The 18,390-nt window shown below is 54.9% G+C and overlaps 1 protein-coding gene across 2 annotated transcripts in view; it reads left to right on the top strand.

The window, feature by feature from the left end:
- The window catches only part of NTN1 (netrin 1), a 78,838-nt gene that overhangs the window by 43,867 nt on the left and 16,581 nt on the right, over nucleotides 1-18,390 (top strand). For both annotated transcript variants that reach the window (XM_041405203.1, XM_041405202.1), the window contains exons 2-4: nucleotides 2,146-2,334; nucleotides 15,723-15,872; nucleotides 17,976-18,029. In XM_041405203.1, coding sequence (XP_041261137.1) covers nucleotides 2,146-2,334; nucleotides 15,723-15,872; nucleotides 17,976-18,029 — 393 coding nt within the window. The remainder of the gene's footprint in view (nucleotides 1-2,145; nucleotides 2,335-15,722; nucleotides 15,873-17,975; nucleotides 18,030-18,390) is intronic.

The raw sequence follows: 18,390 nt of genomic DNA, 5'->3' as shown, positions 1-18,390 counted from the left end.
CAAGAGCCCTCAGGATGAGGGATTTAAATATTTTTCCTCTGTTTGAGCCGTGCCCAGAGGCTGTGCCATGGGTACAGGTGCTGCCTTGGGGGTCACTCCCTGTGTCCCAGCCCTGTGCCCTGAGGGCAGGAACCAGCCCTGAGTCCTACACCTCCAGGAAAAGGGTTCAGCCTCGCTTGGTCACCTCTGCAAAACAAGGGCTGGGAATTTCAAACCCCCCCCTGCTTCCCAAAAGCTAGTGCATTTTTTGCTAGTGCATTCTGCAGGGCAGGAATCACCTCTAAAACCCTGTGTGTGGTGGAGCCGTGGTGTGGGCTGGGGCTGCTCAGCACGTGTGGGATGAGGAGAAAGCAGAGCTGAGCAGCAGGGCACAGCAGGCTGCTCTTCCTGAGCTTCCCATGGAAGGGAGGAAGCCACGAGGGGACACACACAAGCGCCTGGTGCGTGCTCCCGTGCTGCTTTCGCTGCTGAAAGTGCAGCTTCAGCACATGTGGGACTGGGCCAGACCTGGAACAGCCATTCCTCTGGAGACAGGAGCGCTGTCTCCGGGCTCCCTCATGCTTGTGTCCTGTTGGGGAGATGACAAAAGCTCCTGCAGGCTGCTGGGCTCATCCCAGGAGGGCCAAACCGCGGCTCAAAGCCCTGGCCCAGCTCCGTGGCAGGAATCTCTGTCCCTCACGCCTGGCAGAGCGCTCCCAGGCCGCTCCTGTCACCATCAGCACGTCGGTGGCTGCTGCTCCTGCTCTTGGGGACGTGAGGTTTGGCCTGTCCGTGTCAGCCCGAGGAATTCCAACGGCAGAGCACGGAGCCAGCGGCTCCGTCCTGCTGGGGGCACGGGGACGGGGGGATGCTGCTCTCCCCTGTGCTGTCACGGCGTGTGTCAGCTGGGGATTGTTCCTGAGAAACGCTCCGGAGCTGCGCTGGCATTTTCTGGGCTGAAATTCGATAATTGAGCAAATACAGCGTGGCTTTGTGTTGGGAGAGCACCATAAGGTAAACAGGAAGGAATGAGGGATTAAGACGTCTCTGCTCTGAGGGAAGGTGACAAGGCCGGAGCTGTGACACCTCCGTGCCGAGGCGAGGGGCCCAGCTGTGGGCTGGCATGGCACAGCTGCATTGTTCCGGGGTGAAGAGCAAATAAAAGCCACGGGAAAAGAAAACAAGCTATAAAATTCTCAGCAAAGCACAGAGCCCCAGCAACTGCATCCTGATGGCCCCGTGACAGCTCTGGGGAGAGGCGGGCGAGGGGTCGAGCTTTTGAAGTGCCGAAGTTGTCCTTTGCAAAGGCCCCCTGCTAAAATAGGCCCGGTGTTGACTTTAGGCTGCATATGGTGGAGGAATTGGACAGCTCAGTCGCAGCAACCAAAGCAGGGGGGCACCTTTTGGAATTTGGCTAACTGGGTGTCAGGCCGGGCCTGTCCCAGGTGGGATAGGGGGATGCAGGGGCAGAAATGAGGAATTATCAGCATGGCCAGGGCTGCAGGTGAGCGACAGAGCCTGTGGTGTGGAAGGCTGAAGGTCTTGGAACAGTATCCAGAGCTCAAACGTGTGTGTCAGGAGTGGGGAGAGTGGGAAACTGGGAAGCTTGGGCAGGTGATGATGGAAAGCCCTTCCCACAGGGACTGAGGGGGTTCTGAGGTGCTGGGAAGTGGGGGTCCCTCAGCAGTTTGGGGACCTTTGCACTGAGCAGTAACAACAAAAAGTGAGAGTGGATGAGAAGGGAGATGAGCGGTGCTTCCATGGGGAAAGTGACAGAGCTTGTGACAGAGCTGGAGGTGCCACAGGGGTTTGTGTGCTCTGTCCTCTGACCACGGACGGGCCCGTCCTCACAGTCCCCTGTAAGCCCCCCTGAGATCGGGGGGAGGCAAAACCATAATTAACGCAAGTCAGGACAGTGAAATGTGGCCTTGCAGCCCCGTTTTGCCCTCCGAGAAGCTGGGAGGGCACTGGCCCCACCAACGGGCTCCCCTCTCAGCACAGCTCAGGATGTGGGTGAGCAGCTGGCTTCCCACACCCCGAGGAGCCACCAGGGCCTCCCCCCTGTCCAACAGGGCACCCCCAGAGGGGTTGGCAGCAGCTCCCAGGGGTTGGCAGCTCCCTGTTTGGGCACCGATGGTGACAATGTCCCCTCTTTGCCTCCCCCAGCCTGCAACTGCAACCTGCACGCGCGGCGCTGCCGCTTCAACATGGAGCTGTTCAAGCTGTCGGGGCGCAAGAGCGGCGGCGTGTGCCTCAACTGCCGGCACAACACGGCGGGCAGGCACTGCCACTACTGCAAGGAGGGCTTCTACCGCGACCTCAGCAAGCCCATCTCGCACCGCAAGGCCTGCAAAGGTACGGGCTCAGGGCTGGGGGTGGGAATGGCCGGCTCCTCCTTCCCCGCTGCTGCGCCCAGCTCGTCCTGCTGCTGCCCCTGCCAAACCCCTTTGAAATTGCTTTTTTTTTGGTTTGGGATGGGTTCTTGTGCCCCCACGTTCCCTGCCGTCACCTCTGCAGCCTCGCGGTGAGGACAAGGCCACCCACATGCCCTGCCACCACCTCTCCCTGCTGTCCTTCCCAGCCTCCTGCTGAGGAAGAGCCCATGGAAAGAGAAGCCCTCACTGCTGAGGATGACTTCAAATTATCTCAGGGTTTGGCACTTACAAATGGTGCTTCATCTGCTCCTACCTGGACTCTGCAAGGTCAGGGGGACACAAAATCCCAGGCACTGGTGAGATGTAGAATTTCAATCATCCTCCCCCAGCCCCGTCTCCAGCTCCCACCCTCCAGGCAGAGCTGAGCCCACGCACAGAACTTGTCACTCCTCCGGACGAGAAGAGAACAGAAAAAGGGGAAACGAGTTTATTTTGAGCTCAGAGTATTTTGAGGTTTCCTCGTGTGGCCGTGGAGGCGAGCTGGGATTCAGCTGGGGCGGGAGCAGCAAGAAGAGCAAATCCTGCAAATGAACCCTTTTCACTCTCAGCTGCTGCTGGAAGAGATGGGAATCCTGAACCTGAGGTGCAGTGAAAGGAATCAAGCAAACATTCAAAAGCCAGATTAGAAAATGCTGGGGTTTCCCACAGAAATGCTCAGCACTTTTCTCTCTAAAGACTCATTTCAACAAGAAATGGAAAGTTTTTTGTCTTTACATTGGTATTTTTGGCTGGGAAGTTTGGGGTCTCCAGCATTTTCAATTTTTTGTTTTGGGTTTTTTTTTTTTTTTTCCTTCCTGAAAACAGACATTTTTTGCCATAGCAGAAAAAAAATTCCTTTTTCAGACAGTCCTACTCCCCCTTTTTGAACTTTGTAAAAACAATTCCAATGAGGTATTTTTTCATATTTCTCAGGTGCCCATTCCTGCTTTTCCCAGCTCACCTCTGGCAGCTGCTCCCCTCTCCTGTCTGTGCTTCCTTGCTGTCCCCTGGCCCTTCAGTGTCACTGACAGCACCGAGCCCTGCCCAAAGACCTGGCTGGGTGGCACCTGCAGGTGGGAAACCTCTGAGTTTTCCATGCCTCAGTTTCCCCAAGCAAGCACTGAGAAGACATCACTGGCCTCTGGGAGGTTTTCAGGCTGAGTTCCCCACTTGCAGGATCATTCTCTCTATTAAATCCTCCTGGGTTTGTGCCAGACCTGTGCCCATCAGGTTTGTGGTGGCTGTGCTGGGCACAGGCAGCACCCATCAGCATGATTTCCCAGCCCTGAGGGGGTTTTGTGGGGGCAAATCCACCATTCCTACCACAGCAGTGAAAAGAAGTTCCCCTCAGCAGCAGCAGCATCCCTTTGAAAACTCCTTTTCCCGAGCTCTGTCACACAGCAGGGTTTATGTCCCCTCCGGTTTTCCCTCCTCTCTCAGGGCTTGTGCTGAAATCATTGTTGGAAACAGGCAGGTTTAAACCCAACCCTTCCATTTAACAGCTCCAGCCACCTCTCCATTGGTAACAACACTCATTTACCATCTCACCAAACCAACACTCCCGGAGCCTCATCTCGACTGAACATGGTTAAAATTAAGGAATTAACCATCCTGAGCTCCTGACACCTCCCTCATCACTGCCTGCACCCAGCAGAACCATATTTTCCCTACATTTTCCTCTATAAAACCTGATTCTTTAATCCATCACATCACTCTGATCATGTCCCACACGTAATAAATTTAAATAAAAGCATCTCAGAGAGCCCTGCTTCCTTGGGAGCTGCTGAGGAGCTCGTGGCTCTCACCCACCCCAGCAAGGTCTCTGGTGATCTCACAGCAAAGGCTCCATGAAAGAGCTGCCAGAGGCATTTTTTCATTAATTCAACTCCATTTATTCAGCCTAAGTGACACATCCAGCCAGGCTGCCTCTCCTGTGCCTTGCATTCCTCATCTCCCACTCCATCCCATGCACGAGGTGCCTCCGCTCACAACACATCCAACATCAGCAAATTAAAGAGGCTGGAGTTGCATTGTTTAAAATTATTGGTTTGGGTAATTATGCAAAATATGACATTGCAGAAATGCTTGCACAATGTCTCCATCTTTTTAACTTGGAGAAAAGGAGAATTCCACAAACTTTTGCACGTGTTGCAGGGCATGGGTGAGAGGTTCAGGCAGCAAAAGGTGAGCAGAAAGCAGAGCTGGGCAACACTCCCTGCCCAGCTCAGGGCTGCTTGTGTTTTCAACAGCCAAACCTTTAATAATTGATACATAAAAGACTTTTCTAAAGGTCTGAAGTTGAGATGAGCAGTGCAGGTGAAGGCATAAGGAGCTGGGGTGTAAGGATGGCTTTCCCTGATGGCTAACAACGATCCAGCCGTGCCAGGTGCTTTGCTCTGTTTGCTTCCAGGGGCTTTCCTTGCAAAAACGATAAAAGCCTGGAAGTTGTCAGTGGCCAGAGATGCCCTGGGACAGAGCCATGCCAGGCAGGCCGTGGCAAGGAGGCTGCAAACCACAGGCAATGAATTGATGACAGATGGAGCAGGGATATTGCACGGAGTGGCAATGCTGGGTGTGTGCCAGGGCCTGCCAGGCTGGAGCTGGGCATGGAGGATGTGGCTGCTCCGGGTGGGTGGTCAGGCAGTCCCTGGGACACCAAGCCAGGGCTCTCCTGGCATTCCGAGCTCAGACTGCAGCTGATCCCTGCCCCAGCTGTGGATCCTGGGCTGGAGGAGCCCGGTGGTGCCGCCGCTCCTCCTCCAGGGGCTGGCTGGGCTCATCCCGGCGGGCAGGAGGGCAGGATGCCCTTTGTCCTGGCAGACACATCACACCCCCGTCCTGGGAACACCCCTGGTGTGGGGGCTGGCCCCAGAAGCAACAAAACTCGGGGTATAAGGAATTTCCATGTTCATTTTTCAGACTCGGACAAGGATGAATTGTTCCTCTTTTCTGCCTGGTTTTTGAGAAATCACCAAGAGCTCCCAGCACGCTGAAGCCCTGCTTCCAGTTCCTTCTGCTTTCCCTCTGCTCCAAATGATGTTGCAAGTGAAATTCCACATCTGGGTCCTGCAAACCCTCGTCCACCCCTCTCTGTCATGGGCTGCTGTAAATCAGGGCCCTGCTGTTGGTTCTTTTGATTAAACTCCCTCCTGATATTTGCCAGATTATTGGCACTAATGTAATTCCATTGGAGTGGAGAGTCTGCAGGGTTTTATAGCCTGGCTGTAAAACAGCTCTGTGCTTTGGGGAGAGGCTTTGCACACTTTTTGATGAAAAGATGACAAACGAGACGTGCTCTGAATGCACTTGTGCTGAGGCTGCCAGCACAAACCCCTCGTGCAGGGGCAGGATTTGGCACCTGGAGAGGTCACATTCATCAGGGCTCAGTGTTCTGGGAGGAAATGGCATTGTCTGGTGCTGCTGCAGCCTGGGGAGCTTCCCAGCTGTGCTGCAGGATTTCGTGCCTTGTGCAAACCCCAAAAAGCATTCGCAGCCCCCCTGCCCGTCCTGGCCTGCACCCACTGAGGGTCAAGAGTTGCCATTTGCATTGTGGAGGCAGTTTGGGCTGGAGCAGAGGGAGGTGAGAGCTGTCCCCACGGGCTCAGCATTCTGTCCTTGATTTCATGGGTGCACATAAAGGGTTTTTCCCCACCCGGTCGCAGGCATTGAGTGAGGCAGAACCCAAACCCCTCTGCCTTTGGGGGAGCCGAGCAGCCCCCCGGTGACAGGGACAGTGGCACCAGTCCCTGTCTCTCTCCAGTGACTATAGAGGGAGCTGCATGACCAGCTTAGAGCTGGGAGCTCATTCCCTGGAGGCTGGGCCAGGGGAGATGGATCCTCTCTGCTCCTGCTGCTGGGTCCCCCTGGGAACTTGGGGCACAGGAGGTGGAGGGGGGAACACCCACGGCAGACAGCAGAGTCTGAGGATGGTGGCACTGCCACCAAAGCAGAGTCTGAGAATGGTGGCACTGACACTGAGCAGAGCCTGAGAATGGTGGCACTGCCACTGAGCAGAGTCTGAGAATGGTGGCACTGACACCGAGCAGAGCCTGAGAATGGTGGCACTGACACCGAGCAGAGCCTGAGAATGGTGGCACTGCCACCACAGGTGTCCCACTGCTGGTGTCCTGGTGCAGCACAGGGACACCAGTCTGCCCATGGTTCCAGTCGTGGTCAGCATCCCTCCAGCCTTGGAGATGTCCCCTGTCACCACGGTCCCCAGTCACGCCTGGGTGGGGCTCACAGGTGAAGCATGCCAGAGACACTGGGGTGGCCTGGCTGGATCCCTGCTCCAGGGCTCCAGGGCCAGCAGTGGTGGCTCCTTCAGGGCTCTGTCCCCAGCCTTGCCTCTGCTGGGACCAGCACAGCTCTGCCTTGGGGTCACCTCGGGAGGGGCTGACGTGCAGCCTGAGGGAGATGCTCCCCTCTCCAGAGCTGCCTCATTTTGATGCCCATGTCTCGTGCAGCTCAGCTGTGGTTTTAAGGCAAACTCCAAGGCAATACTTTCCAGGAATTTCCTAAATGGTCAAACTTCCTTCCCTTCCTTTCCTCCTTTTGCTCCTCTTTGGATTCCAGCTGGAGCTATTGCTGAGAAGAGACAGGAGCCAGCCCATGGTGCTGGCAGAGCTTGGGTTGGGCTCTCGTGGCAGGGCTTGGTCACCTCTGAGGAATCACATCCCTGGAGAAATTCCAAACTTTCCAGGCATTGATCTGCCAAGCACAGACTTCAATTTCTTCCCAGGACTGTGGAGATTCTCTTCCACTGCCACAAGAACGATTTTCTAGTTGCATTTCCATCCTGCATTTGTCAGTGGCTGTGCCTGAGTCACCCTTCCCCACGGCCCCATAATTCCTTATATTGATATTATTGCAGGCCCTGAGAGCTGATTTATGGCTTCAGCATCTACAGCTTGTCATCACAGCCCCAGGCACACACAGAGCATCGGAGAAGGTTTCTAGCAATGCAGCTTTGAGCTCTCCGTGCTCACAGGTCACTGTGGGAGTGTCCTTGGGCAGCACAGGAGGCTCCAGTGCCACCAAGTGTCACCTCCTCCATGGCACTGCCACTACCCAGGGCAGAGCTGCACAATTCACCCACCTGGGCTGGAAGGATCCCAGAGAAAAGAAGGGACATGAGCATTACTGGAACTCTTACTGTTCTGAGTTTGTAGAATGAAACCATGGAAAAGCAGTGATTTTTTTTTGTTCAAGTGAGACTCAAGCTCAGCACAAGGCATCTCCCAGCCCATGCCAGCTTTTTAAAAATCCATTAAAATCCACATTTTAATGATGGATGAGCAGACACATCAAATTAGGCAGCTGCCTCTGTGTGAGGCAGAGTGGCAGTGTTGTGGAATTCAGGGCAGGACGCTGCTGAATCCGCGAGGAGATGGAGGAGGCTGCTCAGAAGGAGCTGGAATCTCCATTGCCACCTGGAAACCACCTGAGCACCTTCAGAGGAGAGACACAGCTCACAGCTGAGTCCTGAGTGCATGGCAGACATGTGGATGGCCCAGCTGAATAGGAAAATGTAGACAGCATTGATTCCCGGAGCAGAGCCGGCCCTGCATTCCTGAAAAATCACATCCTGGCAATGCTGGTGCCCAGCAGGAGTTTACTGGATGAACTGGGGGCCGGCCACCTTCCAAACTGGGGTTTGGGTTTGGGTTTCCAGCAGAGAAACATCCAGGAGCAATCCTGGAGGGCAGGTTGGGATGTGGTTTGTCAGAAGTGGTGACACAATAGAGGGGAATTTGCACCCTATTAAGAAAATAAAACCAGACTAAACCCCAGCTCTCCATTGCTGGTCTCAGACTAAGGACAAAAGTTGCTAAATTCACTTGCACAGCCAGACCTTTGCATATCCATGAGACAGAGGAAAGAAAAGGAATAATTTGCCTTCCCCATGAATGTTTTCCAATAATGGAGATAATTTCCTGCTTCAGAACAGTTCTCAGGAGTGGAAAGTGCTTCAGGCTCTCAGATCCTGAGAATTAAACCCAAGCTCAGCCCTGCTCATCCCCACACTCTGGTTTTCAGTGTACTGAAGTGGAAAGGTTTGTTTTTTTTTTTTTTTTTTTCTGGTAGGAAAGGATTTCTTTTCCAGTTAAACAGATGCTTCTCGGAGCATCACAAATGAGGGGCTGGGATTTGTGCCCCAGGAGCTCTCACTGGGATTTCTCCCTGCTCTTGGGGTGCTGGGGACTCTCCCCATGTGGGTGCTTTGGTGTCCAGTGAGGGCTGTGCACACCAAAAGGATCCTTTTCTGCAGAGCTTTTCCAGCTTCTCCCTCACCTTCCCCACTGCCTCCTTTCCCGAGCCTTGTGGCAACCTCATTATCTCCGAGACTTCTGCTCTGCTGCCAGATTTGATTTTTATTATTAGAGGGAGAATGCACTTGTAGGAGCCTCGTTTCCTTCAGAGCCAGGCTAAAAACCCATCAGGAAGAGAAAAACTTTGCATCTCTTTTTTTTTTCCCTTCAATAACAGCATTCCAAACCCACTCTTCCTCGTGCAACATCTCCCATGAGGGCAGGGGGAGCTGGGCTTTGCTTTAGGGCCATGAGGCCACCGTGAGCTGCCCCTGCAGCGCTGACATTTTTGATGGAAAAATCAAAGGGATCACATCCTCCACGATAAAACCCGAGTCTTCCCAGCAAAGTGGGGTGAAGGAAACCCCAGAGCATCATCTCAGCATCCCTGGCAGCTTCTCCAGCCCTGCTGGAATCACGTGGGAAGTGGAGCTCTCGGTGGAAGTTTTAACAACTTTGGAACAAGGGAATTTTCCAGCATTTGGGGGAGTGCTGCTATAATTGTCCCATTGTGTGTGTCACTAATGGCTGCCCACAGTGCCCCTGCCCAAAAAGTGGATTTATTGCTGAGGTTCCAAGGCCCCGCCGGATTAGCGGCGACTCCGGCTCAGTGGAGGCTTTGTGGCCCCGTCTGTTCCTTGTTAAGGAGAAGACAAAGCCAAGGTCTAATCTGTGAAATTTGGCCCAAACTGCAGGGCACCAAAGCCCTTGGCTCCCCCGAGTGCCAGTCCAGGAGGGGAAACGGGAGAGCCCTGAGAAGTGGAGGAGGGACAGCAGGAGACACCCAGAGGTTGTTTGGCTCTGCCCAATAAAAGGAGAAATTCATGTTCTGCTGGCAAGAAACCTTTAAATCTCCAGGAGAATGTGCTGAGGGACACTGAGCACGAACATGATCCTTTGGAGGGCGAAATGCAGCTCCCAGTGTGCAGACAGGCCGAGGAGCTCACGGCAGAGCAGCTCGTGGTTAATATTTAAAGTCATTATTGGTGTTCAGAGTCAGCACAGAGACATTTCCAGCCCTTCTTGTGCTTTGCAAACCAGCTGGGGCCAGACTGGGTGGGTGCACACCGAATTCCAGCTTCTCTTGCCCATAAATCCATGGGATTTGCAGGACGTGCTGCCCGTGCTGGACATGCTCTGGCAGTGCCTGTGGGCTCTCCCATCCCCACGGGAGGGTCCCAGAGCCAGCACAAACCCCTCCTCAGCGCCCAGGTGCACAGGTTCGGCTCAGACTTCCCTCATCACGGACAAATCACCGGGATGGGTATCCAAAGGAAGGAGCTCTGCTTGTTTTGAATTGATTCCCTAAAGACAGGAGCCAAAGAAAAGCTGTGAATACATCCTGTCCTCCTTGGGACCACTCCAAGGTCACCCCTGGGATGGATTTCAGCGACGGGGGACACTCCAGGAATGCTCACACCTTGATTTCCCTGGGAAGATGTGTTCAGAGGGAGCAGGATTTAAAGTACCTGAGCTCCTAAAGACAGTGGAGCAGGAAAAAAAATAACTCTACAACAAAAAACATCATTTAAGTAATAATGCCAGAACCACCCTCTAAATGCTAAACCACAAGGTTAAGTGAGACATGTTTGCTGCATCAGGATGCGTTGTTGAGGCAACAGGAGAATTTAAATTGAATTTGTTTTGACATTTTGACAACAAACCTGGGTCTGTTGCGATTTTTTCCAGCAGAAGTTTTCTGTAGCCACACTTTTTTTTTCTCCTGTTGAAGTCTTTGGAGGAAAGAAGGGAAGCAACCAAAGGGAAGCAATTTTTGGCCATGATTCTGGAAAAGCATTTTAAAGCCTGGTTAAATATAAATGTGCACCTAAGGCACATTGGCTACCTGGGACTGAATTTGTACTTCAAACCGAGTGTGATTTCTGAATACGGGAGCCTACAGCACTGATTATTGCCAATTAAGGGGTTTTCCCCAGTTTATTGCATTGCTGGGTTCCTGCTCAGTCCAGAGCTGGATCAGGAGCCCTGTGAGGTTTGTGATCCTGGCACATCCAGGGTGACAAGAGGACATCTGGACAACTTGGCAAATACAGCCTTTTTTTCTTGTCCAGGCAAAAGGATTTTTCATCACTCTGAAAAACCTCCCAAGGAAGCAGCTTCCCCGAAAACAGGAAGATGCTAATTCTCCAAAAATGCAGATCTTTTCAGGCACCTTCTCCATAAAGGTCACAGTTGAGGAGAGCTGAGCCTGGAGACTTATCCCTCTGTTTACCTTTCCCCACACGTGTGGGGGGCAGGATTAGCTGCTGGGAATACCTCCGCCCGAACACCGGGGGTGCGAAAATATTTGCATTTTTGTCGTGCTATTTGTCAGCCTTCAGTGGGGCAGAACCATCTCAGCAAGTTCAACCACCTGAACTGAAAAACTGCGGGGTTTTTTACCCCGAGCACGGCCCCAAGATCCTTCCAGGTGTTTTTTAGCCCCAAACGTGAGCTGAAGCTGGGATGGGCGATGCTCTGCCTCGGCAGGTTTGTACAGAAAGTAGGGGCTGATCTGGAAGCTCCAGACAGAGCTGTAAAAGCCCACGGCAGCCAGTTGGGCAGAGCCTGGCCCCGGGGGAAATCTCCTGGCTGCAGGCGGTGAGGAGCTGCCTGGCAGCGCTTATATCCGTATATATATTAATCCCAGCTAATGTAACTACAGATGTTCTCATTCAGAGCCCTATCTAATCCTGTTGGGCCCTTGCCATGGTGTCTCGTAGCAGGAGTTCTACGAGTTAATTACGTGCGGTGCAAAGCAGCGTTTCCTTTCATCCTGGAGAAGGTTGCCTTTTCAACGCCCTCAATGTCCCTTTGTTGCCGGGCTTTGAGGAGCAGTGAAGAGGAGCACCTGTCTGACCTTCCATCGCTTGGCAGCCCTCCACCGTCTCTTGGCAAGGCATTGCGAATCTTTTCCGTGGGTGCTCTCCGTGCCTTTCACTCCAGCTCTCAGCTGAGGACGTGCTATTGATTTCTATAGTGCCCTGATATGAATTCAGAGTTTCTCTCTCCCCCTTTCACAGCACAGCCTCCCATCTTGTGGCTCTTCTGAGCTCCGCTGCAATCAGCCAGATGTTTCATTGACTCCCAGATCTTTTCCTGGAGTGGGTGCAGTTAATTGGGACCTTTCAGCGTGGATGAGCCATCCTGTTCCCTCCTTCCAATTATGCTCCTTCTGCACTCCGGATTTTGGCTGCTGTCCCCTCATCCACTCGGCCACTTTGGGTCTGTCTCGCAAAGAGCGACGTGGTCTCCTCACATCTGGAGCAGCCGAGCTCGAGGTGCTCACCTGGGAGTGCTCTCAGCTCCCTGCTTTCCTTGTGGTTATATTTTAGGGAATTCAGATCCTGGGAGCAGAGGCACCCCCGCTGCTGCCCCCATTGCCTGTTAAAGCCTCCCCACAGACTCCTGCTCCTTTTCTCCTCCACAACCAAAAAATTACTTCATTTTTCACTAGGAATTCCTGGTCATCTCTGCCACAGACACTCAGCATACATTTTTCTCAAAGGTTTTCGGAAAAAAACCCCAAAAAATTACTTCATGTTTCACTAGGAATTCCTGGTCATCTCTGCCACAGACAATCAGCATACATTTTTTCAAAGGTTTTCGGAAAAAAATCAAAATCCTGAGAGTTATTTCCCTTCCCCCGATGTCCTGTGGGCATCTTTCTCGTTCCAGCATCATCCCCGTTTGCTTCTCTCCCATCTCACCGTACCCTCTGTGGGGCGATCCTTTCATGCAAGGCACGAGGGGAGCCCCGCGTTATCCTCCTGACCATCTCAGGGATGTCCCGGACCCTTTCCTGTCCTGCTCACAGAGCTGCCCTCAGCCCCGGTGCCCCGAGGGCTCTGCTCAGCCCAGGGCACTGCTGAATCCCTGCACCTCGGTGGGTGATGAACCAATCCACGAATCCCTGCAGCCAGGGAAGGTCAGGGATGAAAGCCAGGCAAGTTCAGGAATGCAAACGCGTTCTGTGAGTGCCAGGGTGCCCATCGGAAAGGCAGCGGCGATGCCAAAGGGGCGTTTGCAGCCATCACCCCCCCGCTGGCATCCCGGTGAGGCTTCCCTCAGTTTGGGGTTACAGCCCAAAGGAATTTGAACTGGGTCAGGAAAATCAGCATCAAGCACCAGCCCTCCATGGCTGGGGAGGGAGAAGAGCCTGTAATTGCTGGCTGCAAGTGTTTGCACTGGCCGGGGAACTGCAAATTACCTTTAATTGCTCCTAATTGCTGGCGCTGGTTCAGTTTCTCGAGAACAGGGACGGCAAATCCCCATCTGCAGGCGCTGCGAGAGCCGCTGCTGCCCCCGGAGCTTGGGAACAGACCTGGGGCCAGGGGACACTGGGGACAGGCGACACTGAGCCCGTCCCGTCACCCAGAGAGGATTTACCCCTCGGTGTGGCACTTCCCGGCATCTCATCCCGGTGAATCCTGGCCCAGGGGCCGGTGAGTCCCCGACCCTCTGCCACTCGTGCCCCCTGCAGCTCTGGGGACACATGGGGACCTCAGAGCCCTGCCAGAGCCCGGCCTGGGGAGAGGAGACAACCTCAGAGAGATTGGGCTCTGAAAATAACCAGCAGCTCTGGGAGAGCTGGCAGAGCCACCAGCCAGTGAGGGAAGGAAGCAGCAGCGTTCGATTGATTTATTGATTTCTGTGCTGTCCAAAGAGCGCTCTGTGCCCTCACTGCGGCCTCAAGAGCCTGAGCCCGGGGATCTTACTCACCACCAAGGCTTCTTTCCCCTCTTTTCCCCACTGAAAGGAGGGCGATCCGCTCACACGGGGGTTCCTCATAGGATGGGCTCTGCAGGGAGCCTGGAGCAGCCCCGAGGGAACGCCTGGAACAGGAGGCTGTTCTCCCCATCCTCCTGCCCTTTGCCTCTCCTTGGGTAACCCTTCCCTGCTTTGCTTATTTTTGTGTTAACTCCTGACTCTCTGCTCTTCTTTAACTCTTTTCTCTCCTGTTCCTCCTTCAGGCCTTCGCTTAATGTGGTTTTATTTCCTCTCCCCCAGCATTACCTCAGCCATCCCTTGGGGCTGCAGCGTGAAGGTTTTCCCACCTAAGCATCCCTCTGTTCATCACCGGCCACGCTGATTTCCCCTTAAAACGTTTCCAATTTAAATTAGCTTTAGAAAAGGAGATTTCTGCTGAGGGCAGGTTTGCAAGGAGACGTTTCCCAGGGGCAGCTCAGGGCAGGGGGAAGAGAGGGACTTCTAATCAAAAACCCCAAATCAGAAGTGTTAGGAAAAGAGAAGGAAAGGAGCTAAAGTTTTGTTGGTTTCTCGGGGGGTTTCTTTCCCTCTCATGTGAAAAATCCTTGGGTTTTGGCAAGGCTCTGGCTCTCCCCACCCAGGAGCTGTGGGTCAGGGCTGGTGGCAGCTGAGCTCTGGGATGTCCCCAGGGGAGGTTGGACAGCCCGGAGCAGGCATGCTCCAGGCACCATCCACGCCCTGCTGGGCAGGGATGAGCCAGGGAGCTGCTCACAGTGCCTCATGTGAAAAATCCTTGGGTTTTGGCAAGGCTCTGGCTCTCCCCACCCAGGAGCTGTGGGTCAGGGCTGGTGGCAGCTGAGCTCTGGGATGTCCCCAGGAGAGGTTGGACAGCCCGGAGCAGGGGTGCTCCAGGCACCATCCACGCCCTCCTGGGCAGGGATGAGCTGCTCACAGTGTGGGTCAGACTGGGAGCTGTGCTGCAGGATCCTGCTGGGCTGGCTTGGAGGGAGCCTGCAGCCAAACACCAAGGCCTGGGAACCCAAACCCCACCTGGGGTGTGCTCTGCTGTCCCCAGATGAGGCACATTTAAGGTGTTTGAGAGCCAGGGGAGTGCAGGGTCCAGGAAAAGCCCTCTTGGGAGTGATGTGCCCGTTTTGGGGGTGTTTGGAGCCACTGGTGCCCTTGGGGACACTCGCCCTGCCCTGACCCCCAGCGCAGCCCCCTCCAGGGCCAGGCAGTGGGACAGGTTTCCCCCAGCCCCTGTTCCTGGCAGGCAGCTCCCCTGAGGGGCAGGAGGAGAGCGGGATCAGGCTCCCCAGGGAAGGATTTGGCTGGCTCCTTCCCGGGGATGCTGCAGAAGAAAAGGAAAGTTTCCTGCCTGCCTGCCTGTCCCTGCCACCGCTCAGCAGGGGCAGCCCACAGTCTGGCACGGCGCTTGCAGCTCTTAGAAATCAGGGCTGTTAACAAATGTGCGAGCCCGTAATCCTTTTGGAGCAGTGATGATATCTCTCCCTGATGCTTTTTTCTTTTTTCTTTTTTTTTTTTTTTTTTGGCTTTTTTTTCTTTTTGCCTTTTTAATTTTTTTTTTTCCCCTGCAAACAGCTGTGCCGGTAAAGTCCCACTGTGGGAAATGAGATGGTGAAATGTTTTCAAGTGCAGTATTTACATCCCCTGCCAAACCCTTCACATCTGCCCAGCTCTGCCGTCAAGGCTGCATCCATCTGGCCGGGAACAGCAGGTCCTCCAGCCCGCCTGCATCCCACAAGGGCATTTCCTTCCTGTGCCCGCAGTGCCAGCTGCCAGGGATGCTGCTCAGCGGGAAGGGCTCTGAAAGGACTGCTTTGATTTTTCTCGGAGTGCACGTGAAATGAATTCCCAAGCGATTGCTTCCTGCCTGAGCCGAGGGGTGGTGGAACCCTGCTGGGTTTGGACCTCTGTACCAGCCCTGCCAGCGCCCCGGGGGTTTGGGGGCAGTGGTGCTGCTGCCCTGCCTTTAAATCCTGCAAGCTCCTGATCCCAGCGCTCACGGCGTGAGCAGTTGTGTCCGTGGGATGCATCCCCACGCCGCCTCCCCGGATTTGTCATCCTGCCTGCACTTCTGTCCCCGCAGCGGGGCTGTGACAGGGCCACCAGCGCTGTCCCCAGCCCCTGTGCCAAAGGCCAGCTCTGGCCCAGCTCATTGCGGGTTTTCCCGGAGGGCAGGGAAGGTGGAGCGCTGCCGGGGGAGCTGCCCCGCTCCCCGCCGATGCCACACGGCCACCGTGCCCGCCGTGCCCTGCCCTGACCCTGCTGTCGTGTGTCCCCCCAGAGTGCGACTGTCACCCCGTGGGTGCCGCCGGCCAGACCTGCAACCAGACCACGGGCCAGTGTCCCTGCAAGGACGGCGTCACCGGCATCACCTGCAACCGCTGCGCCAAGGGCTACCAGCAGAGCCGCTCCCCCATCGCCCCCTGCATAAGTAGGTGGATCTTCCTCCTTTCTGTGAAACTGAGATTTTAACCCTTAAAAACCTGCCGGAGCCGCTGTCCGGGCTGGGGGTGCTGAGCCCCACAGCGCTCGGGGGGCAGAGCTACCTGGGGACCTTCTGCTCTGCCCAAGCGTGGTCCAAAATCCACAGCAGCTTCCAGCAGCTCTCCGGCCTTCTTGGGGGGTTCTGTGAGTGCATTTACAGCCAGGTTTGCTGGGAATTCAATTTTACTTCATGGAACAGGGGTGCCCCATGAGCACATTTATTTAGAGATGACACATCAGGGCTGGATGCTACAGCAGATCGCTACAAACAGGTTCTTCTCTCCAAAATCAGTGCTGCACTGAGCTCTGACCCGAGGAGATGCTCCTTTGATGGAGCTGCCATCACAGCTGAGAACCCCTGGATTGCTGAAGGGGGTCTTGCACTCACACAGCCCTCCCAGAAACACGGATGGCTTTACCTTTGGCTTCCTTGGGTTTGCTTTTCAATTTGCCTTCCCAAAGCAGTGACAGCTCCCAAAATGCCTCCATTGCAGCCTCTGCTCTGCAAACTCCTGGATCCCCTCAGCCCCTGGGAGGGGGGGTTCAGTCCTGTGCCCCTCTCTGCTGCCTGTGGGGTTTGCTGCTCTGGGACCTCCCAGTGGCTCATGCTCCTTGTGGGACCATCCCCACCTGCCCTAACAAAACAAGGCATCAAAATGAGTGTGCCTGGGGTGGGATGGGAAGGAGGAGCTGCTCCCTAAAGGGTGATTCCCTGCTGCTAAAAGGAGAAAAAGGCCCAGCAAGAAAAGTGAAGGTTAAAAGATTCAAGTTTTTGTTGGGGACCCACAGCCTGCTCCCACACCATTGCCCCCCCAGCATGGCCATTGCCAAATTCTGGGGCAGAGACCCTTTCTCCACCTTCTCCTGATGAAGAAAACATACATTCCAGGGTGGTTTGGGGTCACTTGAGATTCATTTTTCCCCGTGTTGCAATGGGACAGCAAGAGCCCAAAGAAGAGCCTTGTTGTCCTCAGGACCTCCAGCCGTGGCTCCAGTCTGCTCTGCAGCAAGTGTGCACAAAGGTTTATCATGAATCATTCCCCAGGGCCAGGGGAAATCAGAGAGCAAATTGTTCCTTGCATCAGCTCCCTCAGGATTCATGGCACTAAATAAAGACAGGCCCAGGATTTCAACACGGCCCAGCCAGGGTTTAGGGCTGGGCACAGTCACTCTCTGATTTACCACTGCTCATAATTCCCTGTTCCCAGAGACTTGCAGCCATGAAAAGAACACCTTGGGCCTGTGTCAGGCCAGGCAGGAGCACCCCCAGCCCAGCTTTGGGATGGCTGTGCTGTGTTAACTGCATGAAGGTGAGCCACCCCAAAAATCACCTGGTGCTGACTGGGCTGCACCCCTAGAAGCTGCTGCCACACCCCAGCAAACCCTGCCTTGGTGGCCGTGCATTCCTGGGTGTTCCCATCCCAGCATTCCCAGGAATGCAGGGAAATGCCAGCACTGTGCCCTAAATGCAGGAAGGACATCCAAGGGGAGCATCCTGCAGAGCTGGGACCAGCTCCCTCCATCCACAGTCATCCTCTCACCAAACACAGCCAGGCCTGGGAAGGAATCTCCAGAGCATGATGTGGTTTCAGCTCTGCAAAGCTGGCCCCAAATCAGAGCCAGGGGCCAGGGAATTGGCACCAGATGTGTTTGTGTTTCCTTTAAATGTGGGAGGCAGCCCTTGCATCCCAGCAGAGCTGCAGTGCTGTACCTGCACCCTGCCTCTCACCAGGGCAGCGCCAGCACTGCCTCCAAATGGTGCCAGCAGCTGGAGGGGACAGCCCAGGACAGGCAGTGACAGAGCCCACAGGGGCTGGGCACAGTGCAGCACGCAGCCAAAAGCCAATTTATTTTGTTAAAACCCCCCTTTGCGACAGCTTTGAGGAACGCCTGATTCCCCAGTAGCCCTGTACCGCTCTGGGGGGTTGCAGCTGGCAGACACGGCTGGGAGGGCAGCCTGCAGCGTGTGCAGGGAGCAGGCTCTCTGGGGTCTGGAATAACCGCTGCTCCTTTTCTCCTCCGTGCTCCGTGTGCCCCGGCTGTCCCGCAGAGATCCCGGCTGCTCCTCCCACCACGGCCGCCAGCAGCGCCGAGGAGCCCGCAGGTACGTTCTGGAGCACCTCGGTGCCAAATGGCTGCTCTGCAATCACTTCCCTCGAGATAAACTGCACCAAGGGCATAAATCCTGTTGCTGGTACCGGGATGAGTGCTTTCCTTCTATGCCCAAACGTGCTGGAAGCACGTGTGCAGCATCCTGAGAGCCTGCTGCTCCTCGGTGTGCAGGAGGTTTTCCTGCTGGACCTGTGAGCACAGGGGGGTTACCCAGTGTTGGATCCAAGTGGAACCAGCTGTGCCCCCCATGTCACCGAGGGGCTCTGATGGCTGTGACCAGGGGGTGACAGAGGGTTCCACAAAGGCTGACTTGTCCTTGCTGCTGGTTCCCGAGGTATTTGAGCCCCACCTCT

The sequence above is a fragment of the Onychostruthus taczanowskii genome, unplaced genomic scaffold, assembly GCF_017590055.1.
Source record: "Onychostruthus taczanowskii isolate IOZ18803 unplaced genomic scaffold, ASM1759005v1 scaffold226, whole genome shotgun sequence".
NCBI classification, from domain to species: Eukaryota; Metazoa; Chordata; class Aves; order Passeriformes; family Passeridae; genus Onychostruthus; species Onychostruthus taczanowskii.
Note: the sequence above shows the minus strand (reverse complement) of the source record. Positions and strands in the feature narration are given on the sequence as shown.